This window comes from Rhineura floridana, chromosome 12, assembly GCF_030035675.1.
Source record: "Rhineura floridana isolate rRhiFlo1 chromosome 12, rRhiFlo1.hap2, whole genome shotgun sequence".
In the NCBI taxonomy this organism is placed as follows: Eukaryota; Metazoa; Chordata; class Lepidosauria; order Squamata; family Rhineuridae; genus Rhineura; species Rhineura floridana.
Window position 1 is genome coordinate 3,760,439 of NC_084491.1, and position 26,094 is coordinate 3,786,532.

The window sequence follows — 26,094 nt, forward strand, 5'->3', positions numbered from 1 at the left end:
TCAAATCCCACACTCTAAACCAATGCTGGGTTGATGTGGCACTTATAAAAGTGAAAGTTCCACAGACTGAAGTGATGGAATAGGCATAGGGCAAGGCATTCCCTTAAGTAAACTGGTTCCAGGCTGTCAAGGGCTTTACACAGCAAGAGTAACACCTTGAAGATGCCCCAGTGCACTTTTTAGACATATAGGGTGGTATTCAGTGCTAGCCCTACTCGGAGTAGATCCATTAAAGTTGATAGACTTAGGTTGATTAATGTTATTGGGCCTACTCTGAGTAGGACTTAACTGAATACAACCCTTAATGTGCAGTTCTCTTCTTGTCAATGCAAATCAACGGAGCAGAAGGCTTGTGTGTGCAATTGAGTGCTGGATTTGGGCTGAGACTCACCTTTGCTGTAACCTGAAAAATATTTTGAATGGTTTGTTTCGTTTTGCTACACATTCAAACTACGTTTCTCACCTTTAACTTGCAATTGTTAGCATAGCAGTAGACTGCACTGCAAGCTTGTCGCAAGGTACTCTCAATAGTGATGCTAGACTACATTGCAGGGCTGTCACAAGACGCTTTCTCCTGGCCATGCCCCCCTCCAGCCTGCAATATGGAGATACTTGACCATGGGAACTGAATAGGTGGGGCTCTTGTATTTTTTTTAATGGCCAGAAACTTAAAAAAGAAGAGGTAGCCAAAGTTGGTCCATAAGAAAGTTTCCAAAATCCACAGTTGGGCAATACCTTTACTAGGAGCAATCAAAATGTCACAAAACAGTGAGCAAGTTTTTTGTGTTTGTTAAACGAAGTAGCGGCGGCGGGGGGGGGGGAGAGAACGGTTGATGTCTAAAGCCGTGGAGTCCGCCTCGGTAACGGCCACAAAGAGGGTTTCTCCAAAGGTACGCCGGAAGTCGCATGTCAGGATGAGGAGGTACTTCTATATTTAACTCTCTGTAGAGGTAGGGCTGGGCTAGAGAAGCCGGAAGTAGCTAGCCACGGTTTCCCGGAAGTGGCTCCTGTTCCTTCCTGCCGCTGTCCGTCGCTACCAGGCTGTGCAACCCGGTAGGAGACCCCCCCTCCCCTCCCGGCTAGAGGTTAGCCACCGCCCGCTCCCCGCCGCAGTCCCAGTCGGGGGCTTCGCCTCCTGCCGTGGATAAGGCTTGCTGGGGCCTCAGAGGCGCTCTCTTGCCCTGAAGGGGAGCCTGGAGCTGCCGGCCTTTGAAGAGCAGCGCAGGCCCCCGATGAGCCCCCGCGCTTCAAGGCGCCCCGCCGCTCCTCTTGCCCTCCTTCGGGCGCGACGCCTCAGAGCAGCCGGCGGCTTCTCAGGCGGGCTCCCAGGGCTCAGCGGCCGGCGGCCTCCAGGCGCTGTCGGCTCCGACTCCCGTGGCCTCAGCCAGCGTGACCAACGGCCGGGGGTGATGGAAGTTGTAGTCCAGCGTCGTCTGGGGCGCAGCTGGCGATCCGTGCGGCGCAAGGGGGCAGCGAGGAGTCGCCCCACGGCTTGCAAGGCCGCATCCAGTCTCCTTCCTGAGGGGCCCTCCACATGTTTTGGACTATAACTCACATCTGCTTAAGTCAGTATGTAATGTATGGCGCTGAAGTGGATGGAAGGTGTCTCTGCTGGCTGGGGCTGATGGGAGTTGTAGTCCAAAATACCTGGAGGGCCCCAGATTGAGGAAGGCTGATGTGGATGTTTTCAGGTGGAGGGATAGTCTGGACTAGAGGGACTTCAGTGCTAAGGAAAGAGATGGTTGCGTAATTTGTGCAGTGGCGGTACAGAGGTTTAAAGGGCAGGGTCCACAATCTGCTCAGAGTTCTATGAAGTCAGGGAAACAAATTCACTGAGGGATGTTTAAAAAAGGTTGAGAGTTACAGAGGGGGTGATATGCTAAGGGGGTGATATGGGGAACCTAACAATCTGTATTTCCTAAGGGTGACCTGCCTTTCTCTTTGAGAGTCATGTGCATAGAGTTATCTAGCGAATGAGAGGCACAATACAAGCAGAGCATCACAAGTTTATTAAACCCTTTGACGTGCATAAATTACCTGCTTAGGCAAAATTGTTTGCGAAGATAGCTAATTCTCAACAACTGAGCAAGGAAGGCTGGTTAGAGGTCACAGCTAATTCCTATGCTAGCATAAAGAAATCTGATGAAAATTATGCCACCTGTTTTTGTGTTTATATTGAGCTAACTGCAGTATCAGGGGATGCTATACTTACAACCTGCAGATCTATCCAAGGCAGAAAACTAAACGTAGGCATAAAAATACAAGATTATAATAAAACTTTAAAGTACAAAAACAAATCCCAATATGGTAAAACATAATTTAGTTAATGTAAAAAATTTTTTCCAGAGCTACAGCAATACTGGGGAAAGGGAAGTTTCCAACTAAAGTTAATTTAGCATACCTGTATAAGCTGCTTTCTTAATAAAAAATAGTTTGTAGTCAGCTAGTTCCTGCTTCTTGAGATAACAGATAATGGAAAGGCTTGTTCGTATACTTCTGAGATAGTGTGATCTTAAGGCTTGTTTCACTAGTTCTAGGATGTGTTTTCACCAGCATTCTTTATTACCTAAATATTAGATCTCAAGCTTATATAAGAGTCCATGTCTCCATATAGCTTCTGGAGGTTTTCAGACATTGAGCTGATCTGGATACAAGTGATTTCAGTGCAGGTCGTATCAATTCTCTCTACAGACAGACCCCCTATGCCTGACCACGCAGATGTCAGCCTGCCCCCAGAGGACCGGATCAGGGGTCTTACCCAAATGGGAAGTTGTGTGGAGGTGAATGAAGATGTTCCTCCTCGGAGGTACTACCGTTCTGGAGTTGAAATCATCCGGATGGCAACAATCTACTCTGAGGAAGGCAACATTGAACGTGCTTTTATATTGTATAACAAATACATCACGTAAGAAATTTGCATTACTCAGTAATCACAGTAGAGCCTTTATTCTGATAAGACAATCAAGTATCTTTATATTTCAAACCTGCTGGGCCAGCTGGAGCTCTTACTAGATTCTTTCTGAACTACTTACTCATTTACTGTATGAATCAAGTGCACCAGTTCTGGTCTCTTCCCTCACCCATGTTTTTGATCAGCAAGAGGAAGATGTATGTTGCCTCATCTCAAACTGAGTCTGAGGGTTTATTAAAGCAACCCCCAACTGCATTTTAATCTTTGTGGATAGTTCTGTAAATCTTTATCCAAAGACAATAACTAGTATCCAGCCTGCACTTAATGGCTGTGTATTTGGAGGAAGGGCCATAGCTCAGTGGTAGAGCATAAGCTTTGCACCTAGACGGCCTAAAGTTCAATCTGCAGCATTTCCAGGTAGGACTGGGAATGTCCCCTGCCTACAACCCTAGAGAGCTGCTGCCAGTCAGTGTAGACAGTACTGAGCTAGATGGACTAATGGTTGCTTCCTATGTTCCTTTGATGCGGAATAGAGTTGCTTTGCTGCGGGTGGATTTTTTTCTTTATTTGAGTTCAGAGGAAATGAGTTTCAGTCCTGGAGAGAAAATATAAATAAGCTTTAAAGAAATGAGAAAAGGCAAAACGTCTCTAAAATTGTGGGCCATTGCTGTAAGTGCCTTGCTAATGTTCACCTAGTTTATTGGTTTGTTTTTTGAAAGGGGTATGTCCGTACTAGTTTATTTGAGGGACGCAACTCAGCCAGTAACTTTTTAAGAATAATTATTTAAAAAGTTACAATATGGTGCTGGCACGTTGGTGGCGGGGAAGAGAGATGAGGTCACTGGTGTGAACTCTTGGACATGAAAAACAGTTACTCCCATGTTTTCCACAACACTCCAATAGCCATGCATTAGCTGGGGAACGGTTGCAGCATGAATGCTGTAGAAATGACTCCTTTTTGGAGCAGAGGAACATGGTTGATTCCCTTACAAGAACAAGCCAAATAAATAGACAAGATGTTTCTTCCAACCCAGAATTGTGGTTCTTGTAATTATCAGCCAATGGGATCAAAAGAGGTCTCTAGGCTGTGGTGCTGACTTCCCACCTTGTGAGGGCTGTACCCAATAGTGGGCAGAACAGGTTGCATTGCTGCCGATTACCGAGAGGCAGAGAGGGAGGGACAAGGCAGTGGGGAGCACAGCACAGGTGCAGCAGTGGGAGCATCAGATTCATTGTGCCCACACCATGGCAAGCTCCCTGCTGTCTTGCCCCTCTCTCTCTGTAACCAACAGTGGCATGCAGCATTGGGAAACCAGGTCAGCAATGCAGCCCCTCACTGACCGCTACTGGTGGTAACTTGCCTGGATTCTTGAGTACGAAAGGATCTCCCCAGTAGTGGCATGTAGCTTCTGTTTCTAGTTCAATTCAGCTTATTTCTTACTAGTGCAAGAGAATCCTCTTCCTCCCCAAGAATGTTTTTTTCATTGTTGCTTGCTGGCTAGGAACTGATTATTGAGCCACCTGCTTCAGATTTTCCTCTCAAGTGTCTGAATGAAAAGTGGCTAGCTGGCACAGCGCAATTTAAAGTGACCTGATCAGAAACCCTGTTTCAACTTTTTTATTATTTAGATGCTGCGTATGCTAGTTGTAGTAGTCTTTTACATTTGCTTTGAGAGATCTGCGGGTCAGAGCTGAGCGTGGGGGAGGGGTCCTCATACTCATAGGAGGCAATATCAAATTTCTAGTTGGGATTTTTCCAGTGCCACTGAGGGTTACTTTACCAGTTCCTCAAAATCCTCCCTCTACAGGGGAAGGGCCATCGCTCATTGGCAGAGCGTCTGCTTTGTATGCAGAAGGTCCCAGGTTCAACCCCTTGGCATCTTCAGACAGGGCTGGAAGAGACTCTTGTCTGAAATCATGGACAGCCGCTGCCAGTCAGTGTAGACAATACCGAGTGTGATGGACCAATGGTCTGATTCAGTATAAGGCAGGTTCCTATGATGTGGATCCTGCAAGAGCATCCCTCCTTGTATCCATGAAGGGATGTTGGCACTCTTCATAAGTGATGATGTCATGCATTCCCTGGAAGCCTGTGCAGTCGCTCACTTTTGCTGCCTTTATATTCATTCAGTTCCCAAGCGAAATACCTTTTCCATCTTGGGACTGGGAGGTATTGGCTGCCTTCCTTCTGAGTTCCAGTGCATTGCATTCAGACACCCACTGCTCCCCCACCCTTAGTTCTGTGGGCTAGTTGAGCACAAGGTACCGCCCTGGGCTCCTGCTGGGAGGAAGGGCGGGATATAAATCAAATAATAAATAAATAAAATAAGTTTGTAACCTGTGTGTGTTTACTCAGAGGTAGGTTCCACCTAGTTCGATAGGGTTTACTCCCAAGTAAGGGTTCATTGCAGATTTGGGCTTTCCGGTGCTATTGAAATCCATTAACATACTGAAAACCCCCTTCGTGATTTGTTTCAAAACTTTTCTAAGAGAATGTTGCATGCTTGGTAGCCCAGGGGGGGTCCCTCCAATCTTTTCCTTCCCCAGTCTTCCAGTTGTTGCTGCTGTTGCTGAGGATGTCTTGTATGCACAACTTTCCTGCCCTGCCCTCATTACATTCAGTACATTTTTTCTTGATTAGCATTGCCTTCAGCCTCCCTTAACCCCTCTTGGTGCTTCCTCTTTTATGGGCATTACTGGGAGGAAAAACTGGCCAAGGGACCTGTTAAGTGTAAAACTTGGTGGAATCCTTCCATCTCTCTTCTCTGTTGGCAGCCGGGTAAGCCTCCTTTAACTAAACAAATCCTCCATTGCGGTAACAAATGTGGGCTTGGAGGGGGAACTCTCTGTGTGGCTTACCATACACGTGATGTTTCTGTGCCGGCGAGCCTTGGGTGAGAGTGTCCAGACTGTGTTGGAAATTGTCTTGGAGAACACTGTAGTTTAGCCTAAATTATCTGTCTTGGAGGATTGCTCTGTTCTCCTGTCACTAGTATTGGGAGGGGGGGGAAAGAGAGAGAGAGAGAATCTGATCTCATCAGGAAAACTCAGGCTTTTGAATGAAGTTGACATAGGCATTAAGAAGGGCTTCATAGGTGCAGAGTGAATGGTTTCAGGTGATGGAGAGAAGCAAATGAGCTCTCCAAAAGGTTCTCTGAGCTTGCAGAGGAGTTAGTTTGTCCTGCCTTTCCAAAATGCAAATGAGGTAGCAAGGCAATAAACATTTACAAAGTAAAACTACGAGCAGTTTTGTTTACTATGGCTTGATTAAAATTCGAATCAGGCTGTTTTGGAGACTGGGTCTGGCCTACGGACCCCCAGTTGGCCAATCCTGGCTTAAATCCACATTGGAATGAAAGTACATTTAATTTGCTAAAATAGCACCTTAAGATCCTGGCTGCAAACCAAACCAGCAGTTATCTGAGGGTGGTTGAATGGTTTCTGCTTATGCAAGCATGCACCTGGAGTTGCTTGAACTATGCTTTGCTGCAGGCCAGGGTTTTTTTCCTTGCACAAAGAATGTCAACGTCCTCTGCTTGTGTGGAAAAGCATAATGTCTATACTTTTAGGGTATCGTTGGCCCTAATGCTTGTCAACTCTTTTTCTGGAGGAGGAAAGCACAGAAACCCCTCATGCAGGCAGCTCAGCACTAGCTGAGGGACTGTTTTGCTTGTGGAAATCCAATTTTCTGTTGGCTGGCCAGCTTGCATTTTAAGTAGGGCCATATGAACAACACAGATGCAGTAGAAAGAGACTAAGATCTTGTGACTGAAAGGATGAGATCTTCATGTGAAATTTTGAGTGTGAGCATCATTTTCCTGGAATTGCCCTTTAATGCCCAAAGTTTCTGGGGGGTAGAAGAGGGAGATGTTTGGTTTGTGGGGAGAGCAGGATTGTGCAGGAGTTTTAACAGCGTAATCTGAAATTCTGATCCCCACCTGATCAGGTTATGTAGGCCTGATTGTAGCCATGGAGGATTCTTTCATTGGGCATACATAAGCTATAACATCCTAAGTTCAGCCATTGTACTGAGTATATCTCAGCTGCCAGCCCTGTCTCTCTTTGTGCTCTCTGTCCCTAGGCTCTTCATAGAGAAACTTCCAAAGCATCGCGATTACAAAACTGCTATCATTCCAGAGAAGAGAGAGACAGTAAAAGTAAGTGGCAACATTAGAAAGAAAAAAAAGTTCTATCCTACAGTTTCCACCTAGAAAAATGCTGCTGCTGCTCCCAGATGTTGGCAATGAGGAAGAAGTAGGCTGCGTTACCCAGTTAGTCTGTCACAAGCATATATCAGCAAATAATATTTTGCAATGAACTGCGTTGGAAAATACAGTCACTCATGACACACACAGTGCTGAGAAGTCTGCCACTCTTCCTTGTAAGTCTCTGTACTGACTCCCTGTCCCTCCCATGCTCTTGTGCAATACCCATTTATGTTAAGATGCTTCCCTAGGAAAATGTCCTGGCAGATCATGTCCCATGATCCTCTGATCAAGTTCCTTCCTTCCTTCCTTCCTTCCTTCCTTCCTTCCTTCCTTCCTTCCTTCCTTCCTTCCTTCTATTTCTATGCCGCCTTTTTGGCCAAAAGGCCCTCAAGGCGGCTCACAAAAAATAAAAAAAATAAACGCAAATACAAAATATACATCAGAAACGAATACAGTACACAAAAATTTAAATAACAAAATATTAACATTGTTAAAAAAAAACAAGGTTCTTTACAGGCCTGGAGATAATCTGTCCTTAAAATGTAGTACTGTCACTTCAAGAATTTAGTCCTCTTGAAGTGACAGTACTACATTTTAAGGACAGATTATCTCCAGGCCTGTAAAGAATTTTAGTCCTCGACTTCCCGGAAGTGAGTGCTCAGCTGGTGACTGTCTCTGAGAGATCTCTGCCTCAGAGGAAGCTTTTTTCAGTTTAAAAGCCAGCCAAGAGGAAACTTTGACTGGCTTAAATGTTCTCCAAGGTATAGGAGAACCGATCAGATTCTCCACAGGACTTCGTTGAGCTGTCGGCTGCTGGAATTGATCAGGAAATCCCTGAGATAAGAAGGCATGCCGATCGGCTGAAGATGGAGTCAGGACTTCCAGCAAGCTGTACTGGAAAAAAGCGAAGCGTTTTTTTTTCTTCTTAAAAAAAACATCCTTAACCAGCGAGCCTACTTCTGTCTAAATCTTATCATTTGGCTTAAATTACTACAATAAAAGGGATTTGTTTACGAATCAGCAACTGAGAAATCTGGGTGAGTCATACTTTTTCTCTTTTAAATATAATTAAGGAAGAAAGAAAATGTAAACAACTTATATATTTTTTTTACGACAAAAAGCTGGCCTGAATTTGGAGTTTTAAAGTTTAAAAACGGATGAGAGGTAATTATTATATTTTGGACTATTTTTCTCTTTGGACTATTTCTCTTTGGACGAATCTGCTGTTCGTATATGTTACTAATCGCTTGGTGTTGTGAACCAGAATTGTTTTGCATTCCTGGACGTAGATAAGAACTGTGCTGTGCAGGCCGGACTATAATAACAGGCCTGGAATATTAACTCTTTTGTTGGTGGAGGAAAAAAAAAAGAAATAGACTGCCTCTAGGTTTTGGAACAGTGGTTAATATCAGAAATTAAAGGCTTCTTTCGAGAATGACAACTAAAAAAGCAACTAAGGCCCAGGAGCGAAGAGGTTCAATTGACCCACAGGAAGGGGCTATACCCCCAGATATGTTTCAAAAAATAATGGAAGGGATTAATGATATAAAACAGGAAATGAAAACTGAATTGATAGATATAAAAGACTATATTAAAACACAAGTGGATGAGATTAAAGGGACAATTGGGCAAATAAAGGAAGATGCAAAAAATACTAAAGAAAAGGTACAAATCTTGGAGAATAGAACAGATATATTAAATCTGGAATTAGAAAAAAACTTGGACTATATGGCTGTGACTGAAATGAGAAATAAAGAACATTGTTTGAGATTCCGTGCAATCCCTGAGGAAACAGGTGAAGACATCAGAGATAAAATTGTTAATGCTTTAGTAAAATTTCTGGATTTGAATGAAGATCGGATGAAATTTGAAATAGACAAAGTTTATAGAATTAATTCCAGATACGCAACAATGAAAAAAATTCCAAGAGATGTGCTTGTTCACTTTATAAAGAAGACGACCAGAGATATGGTATTACAACAACACTTTAAAAATACCTTTAAAATTGATGGTAAGGAAATACTGGTGATGAAAGAAATTCCTATTAGACTTTTACGTAAGAGAAAAGAATATGCTTTCTTTACAGAAAAACTTAAGCAATGCAAAATTCAATTTAGATGGGATGTTCCAGAAGGAGTGATCTTTACATTCAGACAACAGAAATATAGATTGAATACTGTTCAAAAAGCAAGGGACTTCTTGAGAAAAGCTTCAAAAGACATGGAAGAAGATAAACTCAAAGATATGGATATAATTCCTGGGAAACAAAGTCAACAAGAACATGCAGAGGAGGGGAAGGAAGATGATGGATTAAAAGGAGCATCAGGCACATTTTAAAATACACGCTTAAAGATGGATTACAAATATCTAACTTGGAATATAAATGGAGCCAACACAGCGCAGAAGAGAAAGTGTTTCATTATTTGAAAAAATTAAAATTGGATATAATTTGTTTACAAGAAACTCATATTAAGAAGAAAGATTCCAAATATTTGATTTGTAAAAATTTGGGTGAAGAATTTATTTCGGCTGGACCAAAAAAAAAAAATGGAGTTGTTCTTTACATTAACCCACAATTGCTTCCTAAATTGGTATTACTGGATGATAGTGGTAGATTTGTGGGGGTTGAAATTACTTTACAGGGTACAAACATTTTGATAGTGGGTATTTATGCCCCCAATGAAGATAAAACAAGGTTTTACACAGGACTTATGGAAAAATTGTCAGAGTTTTCATATGATCATTGGTGCGTCATGGGTGATTGGAATGGGGTAATCTCACCAAAAATTGATAGACTTTCTGAAAAAAATATTAAAGAGACACAGGGTAAATTACCAAAGATTTGCTTTGAACTAATGGAACATTTAGAATTGGTGGATACCTGGAGATATATAAATGATAACGCAAAGGAATTTACTTATTTTTCAGAAAGACATAAAACATTCTCGAGGATTGATATGATTTGGATGTCTAAAATTCTAGCGAAGGATATTTTTAAAATGGATATACTACCAAAAACTTTTTCGTACCACAATCCTGTGATATTAACTTAAAAAAAAAAAATTCTTGGATTTAGATGGAGACTAAATGAATCTTTATTACAGAATGACAAAGTAGTACAAGAATGTAAGAAGAAATTAAAAGAGTTTTTTGAACATAATTTACATAAAGGAACAAATGAAAATATCGTTTGGGATACAAGTAAGGCATTTATGAGGGGATATTTTATTAAATGTAACTCTGAATTAAAAAAAAGAAACAACAGAAAATGCAATTAATTTTGGAAGAAATAAAACAAAAAGAGGAAGAATTGAAAAAGAATCCAACTAAAGTTTCTATTGTAAATCAAATTAAAATGTTACAGAAGCAAGTATCAATGCTGACAGTTAGAGAAATTGAAAGGAAACTAAATTTTGCTAAACAAAGGACTTTTGAATTTGCAAATAAACCAGGGAAATGGTTAGCATATAAATTAAGAAAAGAACGTCAAAAAAATATTATTTTAAAGATACAAGAAGGAGATGAGACGCTGACAGATAATGTAAAAATCAAAAAGGTTTTTCATCAATATTATTCAACATTGTACAAGTGTCAGGAAATTCCATCTGAAAAAATAGAAGAGTATATATCTAAACAGAATTTGCCTAAAATTACAGACTTTCAGAGACAAGCTATTAATGGCCCTATTACGTCAAGAGAGATATCTGAAGCTATAAACAAAATTAAATTAGGAAAGGCGCCAGGACCAGATGGGTTATCTGCAATGTATTATAAATGTTTGGAGGAAGAACTCTTGCTACCTTTACAGTCTACAATGAATTTTATTCTGCAAGAGGGAAAGATACCGGATAGTTGGAAAAATGCTAACATAACATTAATACCTAAAGAGGAGCAAGATTTAACTAAAACAAAAAATTATCGGCCAATATCTCTATTGAATAATGACTATAAAATTTTTACAATGATCTTGGCAGAAAGATTGAAAATAATATTGCAACAATTTATCCAGGAAGATCAATCAGGGTTTTTACCTAAAAGACAATTACATGACAATGTCAGGAATGTCTTGAATGTGTTGGAATATTTAGAACAACGAAATGATAAACAAGCAGCTTTGATTTTTTTAGATGCTGAAAAAGCATTTGATAATTTGAATTGGAAATTTATGTTTCAGGTTTTGGAGCAAATGGATTTTGGAGACAATTTTATAAAATGGATTAGATCGATTTATACATCTCAGAAGGCTCAATTGTTAACGGAGATTTAACGGATTCATGTGAAATACAAAAGGGTACAAGACAGGGATGTCCATTATCTCCCTTTTTATTTATTCTGGTCTTAGAAGTGCTGCTTAGAGATATAAGGCAAGATAAAAGGATTTCGGGATTAAAGATAAAAAAAGAAGAATATAAATTGAGAGCATTTGCTGATGATTTGATAATTGTACTAGAAAACCCTTTGGAAGGAATTAATGTATTGATGGACAAATTAAAAGAATTTGGACCGTTAGCAGGATTTAAGATCAACAATCAAAAAACAAAGATGTTGGTGAAAAATTTAACTTTAAGGGAACAGAAAGAGTTAATGGACAAGACAGATTTTACAATAGAGAAAAAGTTGAAATATTTAGGTATCATTATGACAAATAAAAATTCAAAGTTGTTTCATAATAATTATGAAAAATTATGGACAGAGATTAAGAAAGATTTGCTAAAATGGGATAAACTACAATTGTCATTAATGGGTAGAATATCTGTGATAAAAATGAATGTATTACCGAGAATGATGTTTTTGTTTCAAACAATACCTGTAATATCCTCTGATTTACCTTTTAAACAATGGCAAAAAGATATCTCTAAATTTGTATGGCAAGGAAAAAAACCAAGAGTTAAATTTAAACTACTACAAGATGCCAAAGAAAGAGGAGGACTGGGATTACCAAATCTGAGACTTTATTTTGCTGCCTGCTGTCTAGTCTGGATAAAGGAATGGATCTTATTGAGGAATAAAAGACTATTGGATTTGGAGGGCCATAATTTGAAGTGGGGATGGCATGGATATCTATGGTATGACAAAGTAAAAGTAAATGTAGACTTTAACAATCATTTTATAAGACGTCCTCTGTTGAAAATATGGAATAGATATAAATCAAGGTTTTATTCGAAAATACCATTATGTGTCTCAAGTCAAGAAGCGTTTTACAGAAGAGAAATGGCTGGAAAAGAGAAATGGTTAACTTATCAAGAACTATTAGAAAATGTACATGGAGAATATATAATGAAAGAGAGAGAACAACTGACAAAGGAAGGATATAGTTTTCAATGGTTTGCCTATTTACAATTGTTAGAAAGATATAAAATGGACAAGAAAATGTATGGGTTTGAAATAAGTAAATCTGATTTTGAAATAGGTTTGTGTACAAATGATGAAAATATAATTGCGAAAATGTATAAACTCTTACTGAAAATGGATATGGAGGAAGAACAAGTAAAAGAGTGTATGGTAAAGTGGGCAAAACATTTTGGTTATAACATACAAATGGATCAATGGGAAAATATGTGGAAAAAAGGCTTGAGATTTACACTATGCTATAATCTTAAAGAAAATTTCTATAAAATGATGTACCGTTGGTACATGACTCCAGAAAAGTTGTCAAAAATGTATAGTAATGTTTCTAATGTTTGTTGGAAATGTAAACAACAAGAAGGATCATTTTATCATATGTGGTGGCTGTGTAAAAAGGCAAAATCATTTTGGGCACAGATAGGTAGGAAGATGCAAAAAATTCTAAAGATAAATATTCAGTCAAAACCAGAATTTTTTTTATTGGGTTTTATGGATAAACAAATAGAAAAGAAATATGGAAGAATAATATTATATATGATTACGGCAGCAAGATTATTATATGCACAAAAGTGGAAAATGGAATCAACACCAACAACGGAAGAATGGCTATTGAAATTAATGGACTTAGTAGAAATGGATAAATTGACATGTCTACTTAGAGAAAAATCGACAGATACATTTCTTAAGGAATGGAAGCCTCTCTTAGACTTTTTGTTGAAAGATCAAAATAAAATGATGATATTGGGATTTGACGATTAACTAAGACAGCCTATGGAGAAAAGTGATCCTGTATGTATATATTAAGGGACAGGTTTGATGTATATTATATACTTATAGCTGATCTGCGACAAATCGGAAGTCAACTATTTTTATTTTTTTTGTTGTATTATGTTTTTTGACTTTGTTTTGTTTGTCTTTTGAAAAATTTGAATAAAAATTATTAAAAAAAAAAAGAATTTTAGTCCTCAAACATTGAGCAGCTGTTGCGAAGGATTCGCTCACCAACACCATCGGATTCTTCTTAATGCTGCACTGCTGCTCATCCCAGCTTCCGTTCAGCACCTGCTTTTAATGCTGTCTTTTTCTCCACCCAGAAACTAAAAGAAGTTGCGTTTCCTAGAGCTGAGGAGCTGAAAAAAGAGCTTTTACAAAAATACAGCAAAGAATATACAGAGTACAATGTACAAAAAGTGAGTAACGGGAAGCTAAATGCTTCAGCCACAGCTTGCAGGAAATGATTTCTGTTTGGGTATTTGTCCTGGTATTCAGTGAAGCCTTCTAGAGCTGACATGCTACCTCAGTGATGCACCCTGGCAACCCCAGAGCATAGTTTTGCTTGTCATGAAGTCACTCTTGCTTATCCAGCCTCTGGAAAATCACTGTTAACAGCAGGGGGAAAGGCAAATCAATTTTTTTTGTCAAGTCTCTCCTCAGCTCTCCCCATCAGCCCCTGGCCAGTCTTCTAGTGGGGAAATTATAAGCTTTTCCCCTTTTAAATGTAGGTTCTATGTTATCCCTTTTCATCACCAGGCTTTTGGGGTGGGTTAGGTTTTATTATTGTTGTTGAGATTTTTAATGTTTTAATGTATTTGTATGTTTTTATTTTGTACGTCGCCCAGAGCGGCTGGACAGCCAGCCAGATGGGCAACTAATAAATTTAATAAATAAATAAATAAAATCACCAGCAAAGAGGGCAGGAAACTTATAAAGATACTACGTAGGTGTTGTGACCCAGGTTGGGAGGGGAGGTTTTGAGGTGCCAGACTCTGACATGGAGAACTGTGAGGATGAGCCAGGGGTGTGTGTGTGACAAGCAGCAGGGATAGTCCTCAGAGCGTGCAAGTCCCAGTCACTGACACCTCGACTTCCTCCAGTCCTGCCCCCACCCCTGAAGTGCAGCCAGCACTGTCAGAGACTGCCCCTTAGGAGACTTTTGTCTTAGGCACACCCTCCTTGCCTGCGCCTGCAGCAGAGGCGCTGCCTGTTTCACCTGATGTTTCCCAGCTGGGCGCCGGGCAGGTTCCCACAGTCAAACAGGCTGACCGCCCACAACTCCTGGAGGGGGGAGCTGAGAACCAGCCCCCATTGTCCCACGCATCGGAGGCAGAAGTGGAAGATTCAGCCATCATTAAGGAGGAGCGAATGGCTTTGCGTGAAAGCCAAGCCTTCTTAATGGGACCCAGGGGAGGGGTTTGTTGCTGAGTCAATGTCGTAGCGCTGTGGAGTCATGCTTGGTCAGGGTTAATCAGGAAAAAGTTCCTAGAAAGCATAGTTAGGTAATGAGGTGCACTGCTTTAATAAAAAGAGAAAAAGTCATAGCCGTGTCTGAGTCTGGATCTCTCGACTTCAGGCAGGACAGTAGGCTGGTGGAGAAAGGAGATGAGGACGAGAGGGCTGCAATGGATAGAGAAGAGAGCAATGGTCAAAAGGGACATACGTACTCTTGGTGTTTATCCTGCGGCCAGATTGGTGAAAGGCCTTGTCCTGCCCCCTTTACCTCTTCCATAGAGTGGTGTGAAAAGCATCACATCAGGAGGCGTAGACACATGCTGGCATCTATACATGTGTATAGTCACAGTCCGAGTGCGCTCTTGGGTTCAGCCTTGAGCCTGGATGCTCAGGTGATGGCCATAGCCAATAATGCTGTTCCAACATAAGATGGTGCGTAGGATGTGCCTGTTCCCAGAAAATGCACAGAGATACAGGCCTTCATGGCTGCACGCTGGATTGTGGATGTGTTGTCCACGCAGGCTACATTTTGAAAAAAATTGGCCATAAACCTCAGGTGGTCCAGAATTCAGTGGCCAGGTTGCTGATGGAAGCCAAATATCAGGAGCATGCAATTCTCTTGTTGAACCAACTTCATGGGTTGCCAGTTTATTTCTAAATCCAATTAAAAGTGCTGCTTTGGGAATGCCTTCTCCCATAGGAGGCTGCCCAATTAATTAATGTTGTCATTGGAAACTCACTTGGGTGTCAAACTAGCATCTGAACCATGTGGCGTTGGGGACAGGTAGAGGGCCTTCTCTCTGGTTGCTCGCAATCCCTGGAACGCCCTGCCTGGGGAAGCCTGTCTTGCTCTCTCTCCTTCTGATGGATCTGGTGCAGTGTTGACCTTGCTTTCTTGAAAAGCATTTGTCTTATTAGAAGCTGAAGTGATCTTTTTGGTATTGGATTTTAAAGCTTCTATTTCTGCCAGTCCATTATTAATTTCTTTTTTTTAATATTTTAGTAGTTAGCTGTTTTGATCTTAGTTTTGTCTGTTATTTTCCTCTTTGATATTATTATTATTATCTTGAGAGGGATATCCACGTGTTTTGCTGCAAAACCAGCAAAGAGTCTTGTGGCACCCCAAAGGCTAACAAAAGCCAAAGTTTTGTGGGCTACAGTGCACTTCAGATGCATAAAATATTATTCCATTGTTATCAGTATTCATTCATTTAAAAAAACAAAAAACCAATTTTGTTGATAACAGAGACATCTTGGTGTTTCCAGGGTTACCATGCCAGGATGTCTGTTATCAACAGAACTTTTTCTTTTCTTTTTTTTGCAATGTAATTGCTACTGTCTGTATTTTAATGTGTTTCATTTCCTTCTGACCTCAGTGTTTATAATTCCATGTGTGTGTATGCCTGCAATTTGTGATGACACTACATGCATCTGATGAAGTGGGCTATAGCCCACAAAAAGCTTGTGCCATAATAAATGTGTTGGTCTTTAAGGTGCCACAAAACTCTTTGTTGATATTATTGTTGTACATTTTACTGGTTTTACATGCTAGCTGCCTTGGACGTTTTGTGGAAAGGCGGGGTTAAAAATGTTTTAAATAAATGAATATGTAGCGGCCTCATGGCAAGCAAACCAATGGTGTCCTTCTGGCAAACAGTCGCTCTTTAAGGCCCTCCTTTCTCAACCCATTACCTAGGATTGCTTAAATGGAGATTCCGGGGTTTAACCTAGGACCATAGCCCTGCAAAGCGCAAGCTGTGCCACTGAGCTATGGCCCTTCTTCAGAAAGTTGAATGTTCTGTTGCTTGTTGGGGCCAAAGCGACACCAAAGGACTGCTGTCAATTGCCCCCCGAGTTGTATGTTGCTAACTGGTTCCTTGTCTGATCTTCCCTTTGTAGAAGAAGCAGGAGGAAGAGTTTGCTCGCAACTTGGCTCTGCAGCAGCAGCTGGAGGAAGAGAGGCAAAGGGTGGCCCGGATGAAGCAACAGCAGGCCGAGCAGGAGCAATTCAACGCCTTTGAAGAGATGATTCGGCACCAAGAGCTGGAGAAGGAGCGCCTCAAAATTGTGCAGCAGTTTGGGCAGCCAATCCCTGACTCCTTGGAGGGCCCCTTGATACCTGGCATGGTCAGGCCCCCCACGGACTCTCTGAGCCCCAGCGGAGGAGTTGTGCTGCCGAAGCCTCCTGCTGTGGACAGATCTCTGAAACCTGGAGCTTTGGGGAGCCCAGAAAATAGTTAGTATGCCTTGGGATTAACTTGGTCCAGCTTGTTATGTGGATATTTGATGACAATTTTTGTTAGGGCTTGTAAATCTGAGCTCAAAAAGAATGTGCAGGAAAAAATCTCCCTCCCACTCCCAATATCAGAACAACAACAAAAAACCCTCACTACAACATGAGAATATTCTAAAACTAAATCTCAGCATCTGCACCATTAAAATCATGGTCTTGTCAATTCAGATCTGTCTACTGCTATTTTGCCCCCTGAAGCTAAGCAACAAAACAAGCCCATCCTGTTTTCTGCCATGCCCTCATGCTCTTGAAGGATCAATTGCAGGCAGATGACATAACCAGGCTTCAGGAAAGCTCTTCCCCAAGGATCCAGCAAGTGTGCAGGTGCAGGCTTTAACTGTTAATTGGAGGGACCTGGGTTCTAACTTGATCCTTGAATGTCAGCCCACTGTTCATTTCTGACCCTCTTTCTTCCATCTGGTCACTAGAAATATTTTTAGTTCTCCCAGAAAGCAATTTTGGAATACAGATGGAGGGTATTGCTATGTTGACATGTTTTTGCAATGGGGTGATTATGATTTTTGCTGAGTTATTTTAGATGAGGGCCCCTCTCTTTGTGACACCCCTCCCCATCTTGGAGAAGGCTTTTAGAACTGATGCAGGACAGCTGATCTCTTCACTTCTGGGTGCACAGGCACTCACTAGCGGCAGCTTTTGGCTGCTGCTTTCATCCAGAGTTAACTGTTGGTTCTTTTTAAAGTGCTGATCTCAAAAGAATCTTCCTGCGGCTTATTCTTGCAAACAGCAGGTGAGGTGGTAAATCTGTGTCTGGACTGTGTCACTTTGGATTACATGTGGGGATTTGTGTGTTGGAACGCTCCTCAAAAAAACCCCAAACCTTCCACATAGTGAACTAGCAAGTCAGTGTGAAGGCTAGGCTAGAACTAGGCCTGATATATGCCTGTGACATGGCTCATCAAAAACTTCTCTTTACAGATGCTACTATAGAAGGCCTTCGCCATGTTATCGTCCCCAGAGAGCTCTGTCATAAATTTCTCCAGCTGGCAGACGCAAACACTGCAAGGGGTGTAGAGACCTGTGGGATCCTTTGTGGGAAGCTGGTAAGGTAATTTTCTGGATAACCACATGTTAATATCTGGTAGCCCTCGCCTCAAAACTTGGAAATTGTAGTGTTCAGCTTGTTTTTCACCACTTAAAGCACTTGGCTCCATATCTTAAAGCTGTTATGCATATATAATACTAGTTGTGCTAATGTGATGTAATGTTTCTGAATATTCTTTCTTGCAAACACTTTTACCCTGATTAATTACAAGTTGCAAAAATGCAGCTACTTTGTACAGGGGAGTCTTTTTGGAGGTGCTGCTGTAAAGCAGACTGCTGCATCCCCCAGCAGTTTCTGAGGCCCCAGCAGGGCCCCTTAATGATTTCTGCTTTGAGTCACCCTTTAAAATACCTTTTTGCACGAGGTAGCTGGTCTGAGAGGTGCAATTTTAGTTTCTCACGATGTCCCTAATGTAGCAGGGTAAATGGTCCCAGGGTGGCATAGGCGGAATGTCTGAGAGCTGCCGTTTTAATTTATCACAGACCACCACGCCCTCATATATTGGAAGCATTTGTAAACTGCTTAGAGGTTTGTTGACAATTAAGTGGTTATATGGAAATGGACTGCCTTCAAGTCGATTCCGACTTATGGCGACCCTACGAATAGGGTTTTCATGGTAAGCGGTATTCAGAGGTGGTTTACAATTGCCTTCCTCTGAGGCTGAGAGGCAGTGACTGGCCCAAGGTCACCCAGGGAGCTTCATAGATGTGTGATTTGAACCCCGGTCTCCCAGGTGGTAGTCCAACACCTTAACCACTACACCACACTGGCTCTCTAAAATGTAAATGTACTGCCTTCAAGTCGATCCTGACTTATGGCGACCCTATGAATAGGGTATTCATGGCAAGGGGTATTCAGAGGGGGTTTACCATTGCCTTCCTCTGAGGCTGAGAGGCAGTGACTGGCCCAAGGTCACCCAGTGAGCTTCATGGCTGTGTGGGGATTCGAACCCTGGTCTCCCAGGTCGTAGTCCAGCACCTTAACCACTACACTACACTGGCTCTCAAGAGGTTATATACATCTTGTTAAATCAAATACATGTGGGAAATTTGAATGGCAGCTCCTCACTACCTGAGGCTAACGCTGATGTAGGAGGGGGCTTACCTCTGGCACTCTGTCATGGGCTCCCTCAAACCTGGAACTAGTGCTGACAGAAATAAAATTAAGAGGAAGGATGGAGGAGGCAAGGAGTTGGGGGAAATCCTTACACCACACCTAAAGAATTGGAGGGGCTTGGTATTTTGATAGGAAAGGGAAGTACAGCCTTGTTAAGCTGGTGGGATAAGCAAGAAAACTTTAGAAAATCAGACCACTAATGAGTCCAAACTGCTCCAGGTCTCTTGATGCATCCGAAGCTGGAAGTTTAGCTGGAAGACCATTCATGAAATAGCTGTCGTGGAGCTTTTAGCAGGTCATCTAGGGCTGCTTGGCTTTTGCACAGAAGCATTGTTGCCTTTCTTTTTAAAGTAGTGCTGATTCTTCTCCCTTGCCTTTGGCCTTCTTTTTCTCTTAGATGAAGAATGAATTCACCATCACCCATGTCATTATCCCCAAGCAGTATGGGGGGCCTGACTATTGCAACACTGAGAACGAAGAGGAACTCTTCCTGATCCAGGATCAGTACAGCCTTATCACTCTGGGATGGATCCATGTAAGCCTTTGCTCAAGTTCTCCCATGTGCAAAAGCCTGTTTGTGGGTGGGCTTGTCCTGGGTTAAGTCTTTGCCAAGTTCTTGCACTTGTCTCCCGAGGTATGAGTTGCTGCCTGGGGTGGAGCAGAAGATAAATTCAGAGGTTTGCGGAATGTTCCGAGGTGACCAGCTGCTGGAGGTGCAATGCCTGGCTTGCTCCCTTCTGATAATTTCCACAAGGCTTGTGCAGGAGAACTGCCCAATGATTTGTGTTTATATTAGTGTACCGCAGGCGAGAGGAATTACCAAGTGGATTTTCTGCCTAAGGCACCAAATGACCTTGAATCACTTCACCCCTGGTTCTTATCACTTCCAGGGCTGGCCTATCATTAGTCACAGTGAGGCAGATGCCTCAGGCAGCTGGTTTTGTGTGTCATAAAAGGGCAGCAAATTGTCATTATTATTATTGCATTTTTGCTTAGAGGGAGGGGTGTTTGTGGGATCTTGTGCCTCAGCTGCCAAAATAACTTGGCCAGCCTTGGTAACATACACCTTGACTTATTTTGGGGGTGGGGGGATAATTCGTTGTTCTGCCTCAGGCAGCAACAAGTTGTGGGCTGGCTCTGATTGCACCCGCCCACCCACCTGCTAAATGTGTCTAACCCAAGTCACAACCCTTGGCAGTGCTCTTGTGTCGCTCCAGTTCATTTCAGTGGGGCTTGCAAAGGGAAACTTCCCTCTGGGTTGTGCTCTGTGTCCATGGGTGTAGGACGCCATTTGAATTTTCTTCTTGAGCACCCAAATCTCCTTTTTTTTGGTTGAAGACCTGCTGGGTCTGCATCTGCTTTTTCTCTCCTTCCCCCAGGCTGGACCTAGATTGCCTGGGGTGCATTCCCGTAAAAATATAGGGAGGGCCACATCCATGTTTCTTTGGAAAAGGGGAGCCTTTCCTACTCAGTTTGTGGTTGTGAAGAATTAGTCGTGCGTTCTTGGTGCTGGATTTTAACTTTTCTCCCCTTTTCCTTACTTAGACGCATCCTACCCAAACAGCGTTCCTTTCCAGTGTCGACCTACATACACACTGCTCCTATCAGATGATGTTGCCAGAGTCGATAGCAATTGTTTGTTCTCCAAAATACCAAGAGTAAGTGTTTGGTTTATTTGCACTGCACAGTAAACGTGTGTGCAACAACCGCTCCGTTCTGCACCACATTCCACCATTAAGTAGTGTGAAACTTGGCCAAGATGGGAAAGACACGTTTATTTCATTTATGAATCGCTTCCCGTGAGGTGTCCCTAAGCGATTTACACTGAGGCATAAGTAGAATGTAAAAGTATGGGACAAAAAAAAAAATCAGAAGTATAGATAACCAGCTATAGTTCTTAAACAATTTTTGAAAATTGGACCAGCTTCTTGCCGCAGTAAGAGCATGTATGGAAAAACATGCAAAAAGGAGCTAAGGATGCAAGGAAGAATGATGCTCTTCTAAGGGAATTCATCAGGAGGATGAATTTGCGTCCTGTAAATCACCAGTAAAGCTCCAGAAACAAGCTTTTCCGTTGTTGCACCTATACTTGGAACTCTGTTCACTCTGCCTTATGGGAAGTGTCATCTGTGGTGTATGTTAGACATGTGCTCAAGCTTTCCCCACCTCTTAAAGCTATACCATCTTTTTGGTCTTCCGCTCTTTTTATTCTTACATGTTTTATATTGGTGACTTTACTGTTTTGTGCTGCACGCTGCTTAGAACAGGGCAGAGGAGCCTCAGGTCTGGGGCCTGAAATCAGGCCCTTTAGACCTCTCAATATGGCCCTTGGGACTCTTCCCAGACCATGCCCCTCTCTGGCCCTACTCTGCACCCTCCTCAAGTGGGTTTGCCTGGCTGGAATGTGTCCGGAACTGCTCTGCCTGCCACTGACATGCAACCTCTGGAAGGCTGCCCACGAGGGAATGTGGCCTGTGGGCCAGAAAAATGCAGAGATTGCTTTAATAATAAGCAGTCTAGAAATTGTATAAATAATTAAGGCTATCAGTGGCTATTAGCCGTGCTGGAGGTACATAGCAACCATAAAGAGTCACCCTACCTTTGAGTACAAGTTGCTGCAGTCGCAAGTGGGGAGAGTAGAGTTCCCTTTGGGCCCTTTTTTCAGGCCCCTGATTGGCCACTGTGAGAACAGGATGCTGAACTAGATGTCCCTTTGGTCGGATCCAGCAGCCAGCCTCTTTTTTTCTTCATATATAAAATGTTGTTTAGATTTCCTTATACAGAACAAACATTTGATTTCATATCATTAATATGTTCCTTATAAATTCTGAAAAAAATCTGAATCTGCGCTCCTGCAACTTAAAACCATTAGACCTAGTCCTACCCTCTGGGGCAGCAGAGAACAAATCTGTACCCTCCTCTATGTGACAGCCCTTCAGGTACTTAAAGAGTGCAATCATGTCACCCCTCAGCCTTCTCTTCACCAGACTGAACATGCCAAGTTCCTTCAACCTTTCCTCATAAGATTTGTTCTCCATACCAGCTATCATCCTCGTCGCCCTCTTCTGAACCCGCTCCAACTTGTCTACATCTTTCTTAAAATGAGGCGCCCAGAACTGAACGCAGTATTCCAGATGAGGCCTGACTAATGCAGGATATAGTGGGACTATTACTTCCCTTGACCTGGAAACTATAGCTCTGTTTATGCAGCCCAAAACCGCATTTGCCTTTTTTGCTGCAGCATCACACTGCTGGGTCATGTTCAACTTGCGATCCACTACAATTCCAAGGTCCTTCTCACACGCACTACTGCTAAGCCGGGTATTTCCCATCCTGTACAAGTTCAAATCTCAGAACAATTAAAACAAATTACAGTCACAGGAATAGGGTGGGTCCTGGAAACATACATCTTAGGTGTCAAAGGCCAGGGTAAAGAGGTGTGTCTTCAGCGTTCACCGAAAACTGTACAGTGAAGGTGCCAATGGATTGTTAGTTAATCTTGTCTTAAATATTTCATTTATGCCTGACAATATCACTCACCTTTCAGTATCCTCTCGCCTTCCAGCATCTCTACCATCATTGCAGAACCAACATAAGAAGAGCCCTTCAACTGGATCAGGCCAGTGGCCCTTCTAGTTCAGCATCCTCTTTTCACAGTGGCCAACCAGGCGCTTCTCCTGGGAAGCCCGCAAGCAGGACCTGAGTGCAAGAGCACTCTCCCCTCCTGCGGTTCCCATGGTATAATCTTTCTGCCTTTTTACTCTTCCATGGCAACATTATGCAGCGTTGTGCAGCATGTACAGTTTTTTCCTCCAAAATTGGTAGCTTGTGTGATGTTTGAACTGGTACTGGATAAGAATGTCCAAACTTCATCTGGGATTTCCACCTGCAGGTCTTTCTCCCATTTTGTTGTATGTCTGTACTTTACCTCCCCATTTTATGACTTAGCAGTGCTCTCCTTACACTCTGTTCTTTTCCTTTCTGATTCACTAAATGACTCCACTTTTGACTCACTAACCCAAACTTGTCCACCTGAAGCTGTCAATCAGTTTTTGAGACATTCAAGTGATTTTGTTTCCAATTACTTTTTTAGGACTGGATTCTTTAAATTGACAGACCATGGTATGGAAGAGATCTCTTCCTGTAGGCAAAAAGGGTTCCACCCGCATTCCAAAGATCCCCCTCTCTTTACAGTAAGTATCCAGAGAGATGTTAAATGCTCTGGCCTGTTGTTCCTGCTCATTCTCCCAAATCCTACCTGTACCACACCGGCATGCTAATTGGAAACTTTGACCGGTTTCTGTTCTAATGCCTGCTGGGGTCAGAAAAGGCCTCTCTCCCTCCCTCCCCACCATTATTTTGGGATTCGTTCTCTATGGAGTGCCAGGAACTGTCAGTGAGGCACGGTGGCATGGATGTTCTTCCAGCTCAAAAAGAGCAGTCCTAATGTCTTCTCGGGAGTAAGTCCAATTGAATTCAGGGGCATTTGTTCTAAGGTAGGTGAGGTTAAAGATTGCAGCCTGTGAAATCTTTTTCACAGCAGGAGCTGGAGCAGGAGACACTTGCAGCACAAACTCAAGTCACAGATGAGAGCTCCTGAGGTGCTTTGATCTCCCAGGACTGCTTGGGGATGGAGCCTTGATGCAGTGTCCGGTGGGAGCACATTATTGCTAAATCCATACCTCACTGAGGGGGAATCTGTTAGTGAGATTGAGACTCTTTGGCTACTCTAATACTGACATGCACCACATGCAATATGTATCATTTTTCAGCTTGTGCCTAGTGTTGAAGGTAGCCATATCAATACTCTTGGCTGTTACAACCTTCAGTTCCTTTCTCTTTCAGACCTGCAATCATGTGACTGTCATGGAGCGGGAAGTGATGGTACTGGACCTTCGATAAAGCAAATGCCTTCATGCCTTTGTCAACCATTAACAGTCCTCTACATTAATATATGATGGCTAATTATATCCCCTCTGTGCAGCAATTCCAAGGTTCTTCCTGTAGCACAGTAAGAGTTGTGCATTCTTCTTGATCTCATGCAGTTGTTAAATTTGGAGGAAGGAATAATTAGGATTTTTTAATATATAAACTGAAATTAACGATTCAGTTAGTATTTGGTTGCTCACTGAGCCTCTTCAGGCTTCACTCCACTGAACCATAATCCAAAGATCAAGCAAATTATAGATGTTTGCAAGATGCCGAGCAAATACATTCATCTGTTTTCCTTCCTCTGAAGCTGCAAATACAGGATTTCATCCAAAACTCGTAAATACTGATGGAAGTCTTTGGTGGTGGTTTTGGTGGTTTTGGAGGTTTAATGCTCAGCAGTGCTGTGCTATTAGCTCAGCTTCTTGTTAGCAGCAGCAACGTTGATGCTTATGTTGGAAAGAAATGAGCATAAAGTGGAAGACTGTGTTTTTTGGGGGTCATGAGAAATTCTAAAATGCAAATAAAATTGCAAGTTCTTTCAGGGAGTTATAGGGAAAGAGAATCCAAAGAAGAGGGACTGCTGAAACAGCTCCTTGGTTTCATTATTAGTAAAATCTACTGAAGGATGAATCTGCACGTGATTTGTGCTATGAACTTTCCATTCCAGCAAGTGCTGGTATGCACTGAATTATCTAACTCCATTTGAGAATCCAAGTTGGACAAGTCCTTAAGGTAGTGCTTTAAAGCCTAGACCAGCAACTTAAAGACCTAGATTGAGGGTTAGTTGATAATCTTAGAGGTTTTTTTAATAGATTTACTGTTGTAGAATTGATGCCAGTACCCTCTGCGTCTTTTCCCCACCCTGGTGTCACATTGGAATGAAGGATGGATTAAAATATTGTAAATAATAAATGAATGCACCTATAAAACAATATAAGTGTGATAATGCCTTTTTCTGTCTCTTGACATCAAGGATAGCCCATACGGTGCCCTCCAGATGTTGCAGGAGAAAAACTCTTTATCAACCCCAGCAAGCACTGCCAGTCGTCAGGGATGATGGGAGTTGTAATCCAGCAACATCTGCAAGACCATAGGTTCCTCACCCTGCTCTAAATAATATATGTTGATTCTAGCCGCCCTGCCTTGTCTCTTTCTACTTGTAGGTGTCTCTTCCAGTCTGCACATAGAAAAGATGTTAGTGGATGAGAAGCATCAACTAAAAAGCAAACTTTCCACGCTAGTAATAGACATAGTAAGGACTACTGGGCCATGAAAGGAAATTGTACTGAGCATAGGTGCAGCTCCAGTACAACTCCTTCCCATGGGCCTGTAGTCTCACAGTGTGCTACTACTTGCTATGACTGTGTCGGAGAGCCCACTACCTCTCAATTGGTAATTGGTTGAGAATAAGTCTGCCCAAGAACTTGGCCTTAAATCCTCTGAACTTTCATGAACTCTCCATATTGCATTTCCTGACCTCAAAGGCAGAGAGGCTTTGGGTGTGATGGGTGCATGTGGAAGAGGAAGTTCCAGGGCTTGCTCTTCCTTTCTCTGCATTTTGTCACCTCTTTCGTAGCAGGTGCAGGAGTGATGTACACAATTGCTCCTATGCTAAAACCAGAAATGAGCCCCCTAAGACGGCTACTGAGCCGACTTGCCCCTCACGCCCTTTGCTGGCTTCTGCTGCTGCTCAAGTGGGGAGTTGGACCTGTGGGGCAACGTAATTGATCTTGCCTCCCAGCAACCTCACTCAAAAGTAGCTCATAAAATGAGGTTGTATGCCTGAAAGGTAATATTTCTTGATACTTTGATACTGTGTTACTGCTGAAAGAGAAACGTGTGCCCAGGAATTCCTTCACTCCACTCTTCCATGTCCCCACATTCTTATTTCAACCTCATCAGCCAGAAGCTCAGCCAACAGCCCCACGCTGGGAATATATTGCAACATTTTGTTGCAGAGTCCTACTTGTTGCATATAAATGCAGGAACCGGAAGA

General features: G+C 42.3%; 1 protein-coding gene across 5 annotated transcripts; it reads left to right on the plus strand.

The window, feature by feature from the left end:
* Positions 1-943: 943 nt before the first annotated feature.
* STAMBP (STAM binding protein) lies at positions 944-25,035 on the plus strand. Of its 5 annotated transcripts, none has more exons than XM_061592633.1 (10): positions 944-1,053; positions 2,692-2,905; positions 6,993-7,068; positions 13,560-13,655; positions 16,594-16,930; positions 17,924-18,048; positions 19,564-19,701; positions 20,712-20,824; positions 23,260-23,359; positions 24,012-25,035. In XM_061592633.1, exons 2-10 carry the CDS (start codon positions 2,703-2,705, stop codon positions 24,066-24,068), a joined length of 1,245 nt encoding a protein of 414 aa, XP_061448617.1. In that variant the 5' UTR covers positions 944-1,053; positions 2,692-2,702; the 3' UTR covers positions 24,069-25,035. The 5 variants fall into 5 exon arrangements, with proteins under 5 accessions (XP_061448617.1, XP_061448620.1, XP_061448618.1 ...); XM_061592636.1 differs by lacking the exon at positions 944-1,053 and adding an exon at positions 1,061-1,085; XM_061592634.1 differs by lacking the exon at positions 944-1,053 and adding an exon at positions 1,110-1,406.
* The last annotated feature ends 1,059 nt before the right edge of the window (positions 25,036-26,094 follow it).

What these genes read in the sequence shown, in the direction of transcription:
- STAMBP (XM_061592632.1), top strand. Translation starts at nt 1,535, where the DNA reads ATGTTTTGGACTATAACTCACATCTGCTTAA. An exon ending in TCACTCTGGGATGGATCCAT is followed by an intron (nt 19,702 to 20,711) that starts GTAAGCCTTTGC and finishes TTCCTTACTTAG; the next exon opens with ACGCATCCTACCCAAACAGC. An exon ending in AAGATCCCCCTCTCTTTACA is followed by an intron (nt 23,360 to 24,011) that starts GTAAGTATCCAG and finishes TTTCTCTTTCAG; the next exon opens with ACCTGCAATCATGTGACTGT.